The 15,313-nt window shown below is 57.5% G+C and overlaps 4 protein-coding genes across 4 annotated transcripts; 3 read left to right on the forward strand and 1 right to left on the reverse strand.

The window, feature by feature from the left end:
- Positions 1-4,620: 4,620 nt before the first annotated feature.
- JN550_002007 (uncharacterized protein) lies at positions 4,621-6,026 on the forward strand (the record flags this gene model as incomplete). Its single annotated transcript, XM_049313255.1, has 3 exons — positions 4,621-4,632; positions 4,866-5,427; positions 5,491-6,026. The coding sequence occupies 3 exons, from the start codon at positions 4,621-4,623 to the stop codon at positions 6,024-6,026; spliced, it is 1,110 nt and encodes a 369-aa protein (XP_049176068.1).
- A 2,317-nt stretch (positions 6,027-8,343) lies between these two features.
- Positions 8,344-9,720, forward strand: JN550_002008 (uncharacterized protein; the record flags this gene model as incomplete). The annotated part of the gene is made up of 1 exon (XM_049313256.1): positions 8,344-9,720. One exon carries the CDS (start codon positions 8,344-8,346, stop codon positions 9,718-9,720), a length of 1,377 nt encoding a protein of 458 aa, XP_049176069.1.
- A 770-nt stretch (positions 9,721-10,490) lies between these two features.
- Positions 10,491-13,007, forward strand: JN550_002009 (uncharacterized protein; the record flags this gene model as incomplete). Its single annotated transcript, XM_049313257.1, has 1 exon — positions 10,491-13,007. The coding sequence occupies one exon, from the start codon at positions 10,491-10,493 to the stop codon at positions 13,005-13,007; it is 2,517 nt and encodes an 838-aa protein (XP_049176070.1).
- A 525-nt stretch (positions 13,008-13,532) lies between these two features.
- Positions 13,533-14,857, reverse strand: JN550_002010 (uncharacterized protein; the record flags this gene model as incomplete). The annotated part of the gene is made up of 3 exons (XM_049313258.1): positions 13,533-13,860; positions 13,927-14,557; positions 14,641-14,857. 3 exons carry the CDS (start codon positions 14,855-14,857, stop codon positions 13,533-13,535), a joined length of 1,176 nt encoding a protein of 391 aa, XP_049176071.1.
- Between the last annotated feature and the right edge of the window lie 456 nt (positions 14,858-15,313).

The following is a 15,313-nucleotide window of genomic DNA, read 5'->3' on the forward strand; positions in this document are numbered from 1 at the left end:
AGACGAAAGACGAAAGGATCCAAGAGTTTGCAAATTTCATTATCGTCTAGTCTTGGCAAAGTAAACTTCGGATCACTGCGTATAAGGGCAGACCAAGACAATGGAATTAATTCAACGTTTAGCTGCTCACTAGCCGGACCCGAGGAAACTGGGGTAGGTCGCTTATTACAACTTAAGGGATGGCCGAAATGTTGCACCACTGTTGGCCTGGATCAAGCAGTATAGCATAGGCTGGCTGGCATCGCAGAAAGGTGGGGAGTTAGAGACGTTATGCCACTACTGCAGTATTGAAAGTAGTTGAAACGGAGACAAGTTTCCAGGTGAAGTGGCTGCGAGATTGGACGATGCGCCTCTAATAGAGTATAATACGCATTAGTTCCTTACGGCCAAGGGAGTCTCATCCTTCAGCTTCCTAGGTAAAGCGTTGTTCAGCTCACAGTTGGTACCGTTGATCGAGAGACATCGCGCCATCGCCCCTACGTTCGATGCATCAAGTACCACTCATTACATGGATGTTGTTTTCTTCGCATAAATGCCAGGGTCGATGGTAATCCTGTAGGTTGTTAGGATTATAATACTCGCGTTACTATACGAAGCCGTCCAAGTCTAACCAACCAATCCATATTTGGTAAGTTTCTAGAACAATGGAATAGTCTCGGGCACTGCAACTGGTCCAGATTGCCTCCTCATGCTATTCAGGATGATCGACAAATTCGATGAGGCAGCCTGTGCCTGTGTGTGGCACACGTTACGACTTTTCAGGAAACCCGAGCTCCAAGCCTGCGATCGCCGGTGAGAGGGACGACGCTGCATTGTATGCTACACAATGTGAAGGGATCGGCGGTGCCTCGACATGGCCAGAACCTACTGGGCCGCGCAGCTGCGGACCTTCATGTGGGTTGCACCAAGGCGCATACTGGATAGACCTGTCTGATTGGCAGACAGAGCGAACCGCATGAAATGGAATTATATCTACCGCTTACCGGAGGATGGGTTTATTCCCGAGCTCATCTGACATTCTTGACATCAGGCGACAGTATGCCATGTCATGCCAGGACGCGCTGAGCTCCCTGTCCCGCCAGCTGGGCACAGGGTGTAACGATACCCAGTGGTGCGGCCTCATGTCACTGTCGCCAGGTGCCTTTTCGAATCGGGTTTAAGGCACCTGCAAGTCGACGGGGATGAGAGGCGTATCGTCCCAGAACTAGCAGCTGGCAAACGCAGAGAGCTTGCTTCTCATGCAGCTTCGCGAGGCACGGTGACAAGTCGCAAGTCAGCACGTAGCGCGGTCCTTATTTTAAGTGTGATCCAGGGGCATGGATGAAATGGTTCTAGCAGCACGAGAGCCAAGGAGCAGAGTAGTGCCGGCTTCCGCGCGGGGCAGCCGGGCTTCTATTTTTACTGCTGTTTGCCGCCGAGGCAATCTGGACCAGCGCGGTTAACGAGACGCCGGCTTGGAGGACAACCAGAAAAGAATAAGCATACAAAAGGACTGGCTTCTTTGTGCCTTAGGTTGCCGAAGCACCTACCTTGCGTACCTAGGTAATCAAAAGGGTTTGCAAACTGCGTTCCGAGCTGAACCTCGTTCATGACTCGTCGTACGGATGTAAAACTCTTTGACATGAGCTCTAGTACTGCCGGCATGGCCTTGCCCCGCGCAGCCCCAAGGCTTGGAGGCTGAGAGGCACCCGTGGACGCTGTGACCCACTGGACTCTACCTACAGTAATCCCGCGCAAGGGTAAGATCGAGTACAGTCCACGATGCACCGAGTAGTCAACTTGAGTTATCATATTTTCCGACTGCTTTTTCTCACCCCTTGCGACCTTGCAATAATCCGTGGCAGAAAAGGGAGCATCTGATTTCATGTCGGGATATGGATCACCCATAACTGAGGAGAAATGAGCGGTTTCACCAAGGGAACGGAAGTTGCGGTTCTTAGGTTGCATTGCGACCCGAGGGCAATCCAACCCGAATTGCATGCCGCAGATCATCATGGTGATCAATGCCACTGATTTCCTGTAACAATGCAACTGGTCGGAAATGGCTCTTCTCTGCCCTGAGGGCAGAGCTTAAGGACCATATGCCGGAGGCGGTCCCGTGGTTGGGCTGCAAGTTGTTGATCCGTCGCCCGATGATGGCCCGTCTGTCGTTAGCAGAAGACTTGAAGGCCCGCGCGGCCTACCTAGGTAGACAAATGCATCGATTACCCCTTGTCGGTTAGGCTCTACTTAGGTACATCGTAGTTCACATGGCTGCGGCCAAGAGATTCAAATCAAGCCTATGGGCCCAAAAGGCGTAGTAACCCACCTTCCGAACCTCCAGCAATCACCTGGAATCGTCCAGGACCGCATGACATGAGATCACCGATGCATGTACTCGGTATGCACCAGAGAGCCCGCGGACTTCGCCAGATGCCAACAGCGCTGGCTGTTGAGTCGACTGACACCTGAAGCGTGCCTCAGGGCCCTCTGCCAAAGCTCGGAGCGTCCGTGACCGGCGGTTACAGATCTGCAACTGGATTTTGTAGCTTACAGATCCTGAAGACCTATTCAATGGGGACTAGGCCGGGATAAGAGATGATCAAGGAGCTAGGTACCTAGATATTCGGTGAATAGGACCGGTGCATCTGTCATTCACTCCTCATGCTTGCCGGCTTTGCCTCTCCTTGCCTGTCCGGTTCCGGCTCCTTTGCCCACGGGCAGGACGGGGTACGTACAGAGGAGGAGAACGCTGAGGCCCCAAAAATAAGAATAAGAATGAAAACAAGAATTTGACTGATTGTTCGCCGCCTTGTTCCCCTGGATCGTACCCAATTGCCCAGCTCCCTCGGACTGCGTACTGGACCCTGGAGGTCGTGTTCGGTGCCTTGCCCCCTGCGTGCCCGCTTAGAATGCTAGGTACAAAGGTAGCTAGTGGGGAGGGAGAGTAAGCACTTTACACGAACTGGACGCCCTGGCATTGACATGCCCACCGCCTCGCAAGCCTGACGAGCCTGATCCGCGAACCGACGGGACCGGCACGCATAATCAGGCCAGCGAGTTAAAAATAAGGATATCTAGGTAGCTTATGCAAATTGACGATTTGATGTAACTATGCACCACGCAAGCCAGCAGCCCAAAGCAGCCCAAGCGAGCTCACAAGCAGTCAGCTGGCCAAGCACTCTGCCTGCACCAGCAGGGGGGGCCCCCCTTTCCCCCTTTGAAGCATTGCTCGCTCTACGTTACCGCCTGTTCTGTGGCGGCAACACTCACCTCCAGCTTCACAGCCATCTACGCAATCCAGGGTGGCAGCCCAGCTAAGCATGTAGCTGGCTGACCGACATATTGGAGTGAGGTGCTCGGTGGACCGGCTCGGCTTCAGACTCCAAAGCAAAAGAGCAAGCCAGACAAGAAAGAAACTGGGTTGGCTAGAGTTGCAAGCCCAGCCCAGTAAGCGCACTGCTCACTGTCCATTGTCAACGACGTCGAATCCCAACCCATCAATCGGTTCAAACAAATCAAATCAAATCGATCCGTCCGAATCGCCAAATCCCAAACCCCAAACCTGGACGCAGCTGCCCGCTAGGCACGCTGGTAACTAAGTTAACTCAGGTACTTATTACTTTGCACTGGGACTTTAGCAGACTGTCCTACCCGCATCCACTTGCCCCAAAAAAAATTCCCGGCCAGCCAGCCAAACAGAGCGAGAGAGCCCGAGCCTGAGCCACCTCCAGCCCTCTTCTCCCACCCAGACCACCCTGACCACCCTGACCACCCCTGGCCCTGAGGCGACGACCGGCGGCTTGACTTGACTGGGCCCCAACTCCTCATTCTCCTCCCAGACTCCCGCCCGCCAGCCAGCCAGCCCGCTTGCCCACCAGCCAGACCAGACCTACTTTCCCTCCTCCCCACGCAGCCCTCGCCATTCTTGTCTTGTCTCTCAATCCATCCGCCACAAGAGAGGACACTGCGAGCCGTCCGAATATCTGGTATTCCACGGCCGTCTCTCCTCGTCTTCGACTCTTGTCCATCTTCCCTTGGGTTCTCTCGTACATTCCCACGCCTCTGCGTCTGGAGCGTGTCGCCGGGTAAGTCGCTCTCTCGTCTCTTTCTCTGGCCTCGTTGCCCTGTCGTCGCTCGGGTCCATCCACCGGCCAGGCCATTCACACTCTCCGCCGTGCACATTTCAATGTCTACCTGCGTCCCTCTCTCAGCCCATGACGCCTTCCCCTCCAAACCTAAACTCGTCCACCTAGAATACACCACATCACTCTCACCACGCACAGCATTCACCTGACGTTCAAGTCTGTCTACTGCTGGCTGCGGTAGGCTGCTTACGGTCGTCGAGGCACAGTTCAGACCTCCCCCAAACCTCTGGGGTCCCCTGAGGCTGCCTCGCTGCATTCAGCAATTACTCCACCAACGCCCCGAGCATGACACACCGAGAAAACATCGCAAATCACTCATTTGTCTCGTCATCCACTAACAAATCCAACTCAGAAGCCCTTTCTTTCCCCTCCCGAACAGATTTGTCGACGTCTGCCGCAGCCTGAAAGGATTGCCGCCGAGTCACAACACTTTCACCTTTCGACAACCCCATTCTACAGGCAGCGTCTTTCGCTCCTGTAATCCCCCGTTACGATGACTACAATGGTGAGTTTTGAAAATATACAATCTCTTCTTCCCCGCTGTTGTGCTGGGAGTCCAAGCCAGGCTACGGTAGCTAGGCTTGTGTAGGTGCTCAAGGCTGGCTCCGTACTCCTGCTGCCAACTCGGGCGCCTGACCGGAAGCACTATGCCTAGATCCGCTGGGGGAACAGCACTACGGTTCCTTGCCCGTATGGCAACCATTTCACCGCAGCAGAGGCTAATGTCTTGAACTACAGGATCTCCGTGTCGGCAACAAGTACCGCATCGGCCGGAAGATTGGATCGGGTTCTTTCGGTGATATCTACCTTGGAACTAACATTATCTCCGGTGAGGAGATCGCCATCAAGCTCGAGAGCGTCAAGGCCAAGCACCCTCAGCTTGAGTATGAAGCCCGAGTGTACAAGTCCCTTGCCGGTGGCGTTGGCATTCCCTTCGTCCGCTGGTTCGGCACCGAGTGCGACTACAACGCTATGGTCCTCGACCTCCTCGGCCCCAGTTTGGAGGATCTTTTCAACTTTTGCAACCGCAAGTTCTCGCTGAAGACGGTGCTTCTGCTGGCCGACCAGCTCATCTCACGTATCGAGTACATCCACGCCAAGTCGTTCATCCACCGTGATATCAAGCCCGACAACTTCCTCATGGGCATCGGCAAGCGTGGCAACCAGGTCAACGTTATTGATTTCGGTCTGGCCAAGAAGTACAGGGACCCCAAGACCCACTTCCACATTCCGTACAGAGAGAACAAGAACCTGACTGGAACTGCTCGATACGCATCCATCAACACCCATCTCGGCGTTGGTACGTACCTCGACCTACATTGATCTCTTGTTGTTTCCCCTCGTGCTGACCGCCCCGATCCAGAACAATCCCGCCGCGACGATATGGAGTCTCTGGGCTATGTGATGCTCTACTTCTGCCGTGGCTCTCTGCCCTGGCAGGGTCTCAAGGCTGCTACCAAGAAGCAGAAGTACGACCGTATCATGGAGAAGAAGATGACGACCCCTACCGAAGTCCTCTGCCGTGGCTTCCCTAACGAGTTCGCCATCTACCTGAACTACACCCGGTCTCTCCGTTTCGACGACAAGCCCGACTACAGCTACCTCCGCAAGATCTTCCGCGACCTGTTCGTCCGCGAGGGCTTCCAGTACGACTACGTCTTCGACTGGACTGTGTACAAGTACCAGAAGAACGCCCAGGCCATTGCCCAGGCCGCTGGTCAGCAGGCCGGTGGTGACGAGGACGAGAAGGCCCGTGCCACTCGCACTGCCGCCGCCACCGGTGGCCAAACCACCAAGCAGCCCATCACCTCTCGCAGCCGCAAGGATATCGTCCGCGGCGCCCCTGGCGTTGACACTCCGGACACCAACCGCGCCGTCGGTGGAAGCGATAGGATGTGAGTGTCTCGCCAGCCCAGCCCTGTCCAGCCTCCGAATTCCTTGTAAGGAATCTTTTCTTTCTTTCCTTCGCGTTTAGTGTGCTTCATAACGCTGGCCGAGGGGAATCGCTGACATGTTGGCTGACACTTCAGTTTACGGTAATAGGCTGCGTTCAGCTTCCAAGGGACAGGGCGGCTCAGGATATGCATCTAACCCCTACCGACCGAAATGATCTCGAGCTTGGCAACAAAATTGACATCACGGCGTCGTGTTGAGGCGGACTCCATACGCCCAGCACGGAACCAACCCCCCTCTGAAATCTCGTAGCTGTCTCGTCGAAACCCCGTATTCTGGCATCGGCGTCAAGGAAGAATCCGAAGCACCCTCTCGCCCCCGCGATTGAGTGTTCCACCTGCTCTCCCGACGCTCTCGAGTCATCGACAAGGAGCACGCTACGAGTTCACTCAACTTTCATATCATGTGGATTGCTTTCCTTCCGTTCTGCGATGCATTCTCTTTTGACTCTATATCTGGCTCGGACACCCTGAGCCTCTGGAAGATACCGGGCATGGATTGGCCTCCAATCCTGCCCTGCATCGTCCAAAGGCAACCAGGGATCGTCTGAACGGCATGTCCGGCACTCTGAAACGAGCAGAGTGCGGCTCGTCGGAAGACCGAGTCATTTATAGCGGAAACCAGGTACCAGAATGTTCTACCGACGTTCACTCGACACTGGCGGCAGTCAAAGAGATATCCATCCAGCCCTCGGAGCCACACCTTTTGCAGTGGTTTCTGAAGCTGGTTGGATCATCGTTGCGATGCGTTGGCCTTTCTAAATGTGATTGACACTCTGCTTTTCGTTTCTTTGGTTTCATTTCGCCATGGTATTCAGTATGTCCGGATTCGTATGAGGGAAAGGTTCGGTGGACACAGAGGCTTTCGATGTTTGTTCTCGATGGCACCGAGAACAAGCTCGTTGCCGTACATTCCTTACAAAGGGCTTAGACGCCGTGGTTCTGTCCTCGTTGGCGACGTACTGGGTCTGCGGACTCGGGGCGACGACACGTTGGGGTGATCACTCGGATCAGGGCTGTTCGGGAGCCTCGATATTATCCAGCGCCGAGCCTGCATTTGCACGTGCCAGGCTCGATGGATTGGTAATACCCGACAATCACTCGAAAGGACCCCTGGAACACCCGCACGCCATGCAGGAGTCTCTGGTTTCCTTCGACGTGGAGGGCGGATGGCAAGCATTACAGGGACCGATGACAGCAAGGACACCTAATAACATACACACATCCCACTGAAGGCAGGCAATGATATACACTAGCTAGTTCTCACACACACACACACAAATCAACGTTTTGTTTCCCCATTGCACCCATCCCACCTGGCTGAACAATATGTGCATGTGATGGATGGTATTTCGCTGCCCAGGCTGGCATTTAGAGGAGCAGGCATCAGCCCAGCAGCGCCGGCCCTAAAACAACACTACCGTCACGAGGCTGTATCCTGTTTAGATAGTCGTTACGGGACCTTATCCGAGAGGCTGCCCAGGTCTCCCGCTTGCCTGCTCGAGGGCTATGCACAAAGCGCCCTCTTGACAGCTTAGTCTATCGAGTAGGTAAACTCATCTCATCTGGGTTCGTGTGTGGTTTCTGCCTTGTCATGAGTTCGGTGCCTGCGGTGCCTGCATTGCATGCGCACGCGGGTGACCCCCGCTATTTCCCGTTTCCTCTGCTGGAGAGCGAGCCGGCTCTCTTCAACATCAGCGGCACTGGGCTACTACCTAAGTAGCACTGGGTAGGTAGGAATTCGTACATTCACACTTGAGAGGGGGTGCAGCCACATGCACCCAATGATCAAGAGTTTACGAGGCCACCCAGGATAATCGCTCGAGACTTTTGGTCAGGCGCTGAAGAACCGCTGGGCTCGTGGTAGCAAGACCTGATTGATGATCACACTTCCCTCGGGTTACCTGAATGCGCATCGCATCCGATACAACAGGGGGACTGAACTGCTACGTGCCAAGCTGAAAGCGGTAAGGACCCTGGCTATCAGCTGCCCAGGACCCAGGTGGCCCCGGGATCTTGACCCAGCCAGGCCAGCCAGGCCAGCCCCCAGAGCCCCAGAGCCAGATCTAGCCAGGCCCAAGATGCCCACTGGCCGACGTCACAGCCCCGATCTACAGCCAGTACCGGACGCGCCTAATAAACATAGCCTCCTGACCTCTGCTTCATGAGCGCTGCTCTTATATTCGCCGCCTTTTCTTTTGTTTGACTCCCCGCTCCGGATCGGGGCCTCGACGATCCAAGGCCAAAGGGCTGTCTCCTCCACCATGACGCCTCCCTCGCTGGATCTCTTCTACCTGACGTTCAACGCCGCCAAAGCCTTCATCTCGGTTCCCGTCTTCGGGAAGCACATCTACGATGCCTTCAAGCAAGATGGCGCCGCCTCCCTCCCCGAGCTTGTCGTGCTCTCTCTGCAGGAGATGGCGCCCTTCACGGACGCTTTCAGAGGCGCCTACTTCCTGAACCCCTACTTTGCTTGCTTCGAGTCGGCTGTCAACGTCGCAGCCGCCAAGTTCATCTCGGACGAAGCCCGCGCCCACCGCCACCAAGACACGCCCTACACCCTGGTAAAGACGGGCAATGTTGGCATGACCGGCATCATGCTGTTCGCCAGAGACCCGACCGCCGTGGCCAAGATCCGAACGGCCGAGGTCGGCTTCGGGGCCGGCGAGATGGCGAACAAGGGTGCCGTTGGCCTGCGTTTCCTGTTCAGGAAGCAGGGCAATGAGACCGAGCTCACGCTGGTGAGCACGCACCTCGCCGCCATGGAGTGGAACCTGGAGCGCAGGAACCGCAACTGGGCAAGTGTTGTCAGCGGGCTCGTCTTTGATGACCCGAAGAAGATAGTCAAGGAAGAGCAGAATGCACATACCGGGGGCCGGGGTGAGTCCCAGCCGCTGTTGATCCATCCGACAACAGAGAAGGCTTTGCACGACATCAGCATTTACAAGCCTGGCAGCCATCTTTTCGTCGCCGGGGACTTGAATTATCGCCTGTCCAAAACGTCGCCCCCCTCCGATGCGACCTTCCCAGTCCTCGACCCGGACAGCGAGGACCACTACCCTCGGTTCCTAGCCCGGGACCAGTTGACTGCTGAAAAGGCCGCCGGGAGAACCTTGCATGGGCTCTCCGAGGCTCCTATCCATTTCCCACCGACATATAAGATCGTCCGTGACAAGCGCCCACCCAAGAAGGACATCTCTGGCATTGGACAAGGAGTGGACGAGAACGAAGAAGTCAAGTGGTCATTTGCTGAGCACCGATGGCCTGGGTGGTGCGATCGTGTCCTGTACCTAGACACGCCAGAGGGACTCCGAGACGCACCCAAGATCGACGTCCTTGCGTACAAGTGCCTTCCAGTTGTGCGATCCAGCGATCACAGGGCCGTCTACCTACGCGCGGAGGTCCCAGTCCTGTCGCCCTCGCAGCTGCTACCACCGGAAGGTACGCCTGATACTGACCCGCGCATAACATTACCAGTGGGCATCGAGATCGAGTCTTGGGAACATCGGGCCCAAGTCAAGAAGTTTGAGTACCTCCTTGGATGGAGCATGAAGATCTCCCAGTCGAAGCAAGGCATCATGCTCTTCTTCACGGTGCTTTTGGTCGGACTTGGCGCCTGGTGGTATGGACGATCCTCATAGTGGGAGGGTCTGAAGCACAAAGTGCGCGGCTGGATTGACTGGGCATGGCAGAAGTGAATGACATGCAGCGATGCCTATGGTGGGAGTTCCATGCAGTCGTTTCCGGCCATGGCTTGATTTGTCGTGAAACGGGACGTTGGCATCTATATACCATTGTTCTGGGTGGCAGAACATGACTTCAATGAGCATACGACATTACTGAGCGGGTTATTCACCAGTATCGCACCGCGCTACTGGGTTAGCATTGGACGGCCTTGAGATGGGGTTCACATGTATAAAGGAATGATGACGAAGATGGCTATATGCGTTTTCTCGCGATGGGTATACCCTAGATGCGCTTAGCATGCAGTATGAGAACAAGGATATACTAGAAGAGAGTCAACAATATACGACTTACGACCCCAGCCGGCTTCTGGTGAGAATGGTCTTGATGAACGGATGGGAACTCCCGCTACATTCTGTTTACTGAGATTGCAAATCATTTTTGTCAACCATGAACAGGCCGCCTCTGGTCTTAGGTCCATCTCATTTTCCTAGGGTTCATCGCTAGCACAAAGCGCCTCCACACGTGAAAGCGGCTCCTCCGGAAATGGAAGAGATAATGGCCGTTGGGTTCTTTCCAATCCAGGCACCGCGGTCTTTGTTCATACGGTAATGTTACGTTTACTCTGCCATGCACTACTACAGCTACGCTTCTGACCAAACGCCACGATGCCGACGCTTCAGCCATTTACGACATGGCTCTGCAACAATCTAGGCGCCCGTCCACCATGGACAGGCTCAAGGCCACACTGGATCCGATCCTTACACCTGTACAGGAGAAAATATTCAACGTCCTGAACGAGAATATCCTCCCTCAAGTCCAGGACCGTATCGTCAATCCCGTCCATGCCAACATCATCAACCCAATCCACGACAATGTCCTCCAGCCCCTGGAAAGAAATGTCATATCGCCGATTGAAAACTTCCTCTCACCCCTGGAGCACCTGGCCAACCGCATCGCCGACTTCTCGCTCCTCCCAGGGGCCCCAAAGCCGAGGATCGGCTTCGAGGTGCCCCCCTTTGATCCGGATCAGGACTTCAATTGCACGCAGGCACGCAAACTCTTCGATAAGCTGCGCGACCAGCTTGGCAGCAACATGCCCTTCGACAAGCAGAACGGGGCTCAGGATCCGCTGGGCCAGGCCGCTGCCGGCACCGAGGCTGAGCGTGCAGCCAGGCGCGAGCGCAAGTTCGCCGACTTCGAGAGCGTCCTGACCCACATTGACTTCGACGCTGTCACCACTGTCGCCGAGGACGTCGCCGTCATGGCCGGGCTGGCCTCCAAGTACCGCGGCCCAGCGCGTCTGGGCGCCGCCATCTTCGGTACCCACGTTGTCTGCTACCCGATCATCTGGGACGGTGACGACGCGGCCGGCCCGCAGGTGCAGGGAGGGGAGGACGATCCGGACCGTGCCCGGGGTAAGCAGCGCTGGATCGTCAAGTTCCCGGTCAACGGCGTCGCGGGCCAGTGGACGGAGCGCGACGCCCGCGCGCTGCGCAGCGAGGTCGGTACCATGGCCTGGCTCCGGCGCGAGCTGGGCGTCAGCACCCGGCTCAACGTGCCGCGCGTCTACCACTGGGATGCGTCGACGGGGACGACGACCGGCAACCGCGTCGGGGTCCCCTTCGTCATGATGCAGTTTGTCGATGGCGTCTCGGCCTTCGACGCCTGGTTCACGGCCTGGGAGAAGGGCGGAAACTGGTGGCGGCCTGAGGCGGACGAGGTCCGCAAGGGCATCTTGGCCCACGTGGCGCTCGCCATGAGCGAGCTGGGCCGGTTCGAGTTCGACGCAGCTGGCGCGCTGGAATTCGACGGCCTAGAGGCGCCGTCGAGAGACCCCCGTGGCCGCGAGACCGTCGCCGAAGTCACGGGCATCGGGCCGCTCCGGGTTCTGGACATCGAGGCCATGCTGGACAGATGGCTATGCAAGCTCAGCCCCGATGCCAAGGACGCCTGCGAGCGGACGCCCATCTACACGGAGGTCGGCCCCTGGAAAGGTGAGGACGCCGAGGAGAGGTACTACACGAGCCGGATGGACTGCCACTACGTGGGGGAGGACACGGCCTTTGGCGGGACCTTGGTCCTCCGGAGCTACCTGCGGTGGTTCCACGAGAGCGCGCGCGTGCTGGGCCTGGGGTTCGAGGGCGACCGGGTCGAGAAGGGGGTTGTGGGCGAGGGCGCGCAGCGGCGCTGGGCCACGGTGCCGCGGGCGCCGTTCGTGCTCGCGCACCCGGACCTCAGCCTGCACAACGTCATCGTCGACGCCCGCGGCCGGCTCTGGTTCGTCGGCTGGTCCGGCGTGGCGGCCGTGCCGCGCGCCGTCGGCCACGAGGCCCTGCCGCTGTGGCTCGTCCGCGACTGGAATCCCTTCGTCCACCGCTGGCGCGACACCGACTGGCCGTGGCGCTACCGCGACCGGCCGTGGGCCGTGAACCATAACGGCGCCGGCCCCAGGGCACCCGCCGCCCCCGTGCCCGAGCACAACCGCACCGAGGAGCCGCGCTGGAAGCTGCGCGCCTGGCGCGACTACTACGCCGACTGCATGCGCCAGGCCCGGGCGGCCTGGGGCGCAGCTGAGGCCGAGCAGGAGGCCCGCGAGTGGGATGCCTGGCTGCTGGAGCAGGCCCGAATGGCCGAGGCTGCGGAGCAGGACAGCCTCGAGGCGGCGCGGGCGGACCTGTTTGCGCCTCGGGGGAAAGGCGGAGGGGCGAAGGTCAAGGGTAAGGAGAAGGCGGCGGTGATGGAGGAGAAGGAGGAGGCAAAGAGAGATGACGAGGAGCAGTGGGATGAGCCCCGGGGGCGGCCGCGGTACAGACACGGCGAAGAGCCTCCGCCTGCATCCGCATCACACAAGCCAGAACGGCATGTCTCCTTCGCCGCCGGCACCAAGCCCGAGAGCAGCCAGCCACCGCGGATCGACAGCAGCGGCGACGGCAAGCCCCAGATGAATCGCACGCTCCTGTCCCTGCTGCCGCTGACGCTGGTGACGGCGGCCAACGACCCGCGGTGCCGGCCCATGGCGCTGCAGGAGATCTTCCACCAGGCGGTGCCCGAGGTGGCGCGGTGGGAGAACTTCGAGCTGGCGCGGGCGCGGGAGCGGGCGGGCGAGGGCCGTGAGACGGTGCCACGCCCCTACGAGGTCGAGGACCGGCGCCTGTTCTACCGCATGCTGCTCGACGTCGCAGGCGTGTCCCGGGGCCCGGGACGGCCAGTGGAAGCCCGGCTGGGCGGGTACGGGGATTGAGGCTGAGACTGGGGATCGGTCGGTTCCAGGTTGGATAGTTGCTTTTTGCCCTGGGGTATGTAAGTAGTTACTGCTTGTCACTTGTGAGGGAACTCATTGCAGGAGCAATGGTCATTTGAATAATAATGAATTTATGTCGATAGATCCAGATGGACATTATATGACAGCGAACCTCGTCGACCACGAATGGTTCGCAGATTCATGATATAAGATCCAGGTGCTGTGAGGTCTCCATGGAGAGGCTCGCTATACTTTCAAGGCAAAGCAGCCCCATATCTGCAGAAGAGCGCCCAACTGATGCGCCCCCGTAATAGATCCCCGATGCAGGCATTGTCTTCTGTTCTTTCCTATAATACAAGAGTTCCTTATCCATAATTCATCGAGGATAAATAGATCATAGGCACGTTAGTACAAGTGGAGGGCCCCCCTCTCTTTCGTGGAGCCTTGTATCGGCGGCAAGAGTTGCTGGCGGCCAATTATGAAAATAGTTGCGTCCAACACATACATGGACGTTAGGCTGGAGCGCTAGAAACCCTCAAAGTACTTGTCGTACTTGCTGGCAAGATCGTCAGTGTACGGGTCTCGCTTTCCGTCGTCTTCGGGGTAAACGTCGAAACATTGCGCGTCGCCCGGGAAGCGAACATGTGGTTGAATGGGCGGGCGGATCTGCCGGTGGTACAGAGCCTCCCAGTCGATGTTCTCAAAGAACGGGTGCTGTTTGACGGCGGTAGATCCGCCGCTGATATTGCCCAGCCGGCGGGAACGATCCACCGTACAAAACGAACGAATGATATGCTGAGCGTTGTGGGAAATGGTTGGTTCCGCCGGGAACATGACCGGCTTCTCAACAATTCTGGTAAGATTGTCAGGGAATGCCACACCAAAAGGGGATATGAACAGGGGAGATTGTCCAGCTTACTGTTTATAAATTTCAATGGGATTTTGGTGCCAGAACGGGGGATATCCAGTTAGGAATTCATATATCAGAATACCTAGTGCCCACCAGTCCACAGCCGTGGTATGGCCCTTGTTTTGAATGACCTCAGGGGCGAGGTACTCGGGTGTGCCGCACAGGGTGTAAGTCTCGACGGGCTTGTCGTCTTTGCTGCCCAGGCGTTTGGCAAAGCCAAAGTCGACCAGTTTGACGTGGCCCTGCGCATCTAGGAGCAGGTTCTCGGGTTTGAGGTCTCGGTAAGCGACGCCGCCCTGCTGCTCATGCAGGTACTCGAGGACGAGGACGATCTCGGCGGCGTAGAACTGCGCCCACTCCTCGGCAAACCGCCTGTGCCGCCGCAGATAGCTGAAGAGCTCGCCCCCCGGCACATAGTCCAGAACCATGTATAACGAGTCCTGGTCGGCGAAGGAGGCGATGAGGCGGGTGATGAAGGGGTGGCCCGCGACGTCGGCCAGGATTTCGCGTTCGTGGCGCACATGGTCGATCTGCTTGAGCTTGATGACTTCGGTCTTGCGCAGGATCTTGAGGGCGTAGACCTCCTCGCTGTCTTCGGGCGAATTCGCCGGGCGCACGAGACAGACGCGCGCAAAGGTGCCTTTGGGACGGGGGATTGCGTCTTAGCCAATGCTGCTCTACACGACATAGCCCGGGGTTCGGAGCCTCGCCATCATCACTCACCTGTCCCTAATGTCCGCACGACCCTGAAGTCCTGGGGCTGCAGCCGTGCGTGCTGCACCGGCGGCTGCTGTGTATTGTTGGCCGTGTTCGCGATGTCAGCCAGCCCCGCACTCTCGTGGCCGGCTCCCCCTCCATTGTGCGGTTCCATGTTCGCCGCCGCAGCGTCTGCTGTCCCACCGGCTGCAATGGGCGTTGGCTGCGTTGCGACAGCAGCCATTCCTCTCCTCTCGAGGAACAATTGTCGCTTAGGCCGTGCGTGTAAGTCAGAGTCGTGCCGTATAGAGAACCCCCTTGCTCTCCTTGCGCACAATGCTGGCAGGTCACACTTTTTTTTCCTTCCCTTATTTGGTCTTCCTCCCACGCGCCTCGCAATCTGATGTCAGTTTCAGACGACAGACAAGGCCCCCAGTCCAGGCCGATGACCTCAAAATCAAATCGTCTGTTGGTGGTGGAGCCCCCTCCCGGCGGCGCGTGCCTGGGGCTAATGATGAGAGCGTTTCGGCCGGGGCAACGAAGACGTAACGGCGCATCCACCGCACATGTGCTCGGGGCAGGCGGAGGACTGAGTGGTTTCGAACGGGGGTTTGGTTTTTTCCCTCTCTCTTACATGGGCACACCACTGCATGCACTGCACTGAAATGGAGATGGAAAGATTTTCCCCTTTCGCAAAGTT

This window comes from Neoarthrinium moseri (genome assembly GCF_022829205.1).
Source record: "Neoarthrinium moseri strain CBS 164.80 chromosome Unknown scaffold4_Wmoseri_CBS_16480, whole genome shotgun sequence".
Lineage (NCBI taxonomy): Eukaryota > Fungi > Ascomycota > Sordariomycetes > Amphisphaeriales > Apiosporaceae > Neoarthrinium > Neoarthrinium moseri.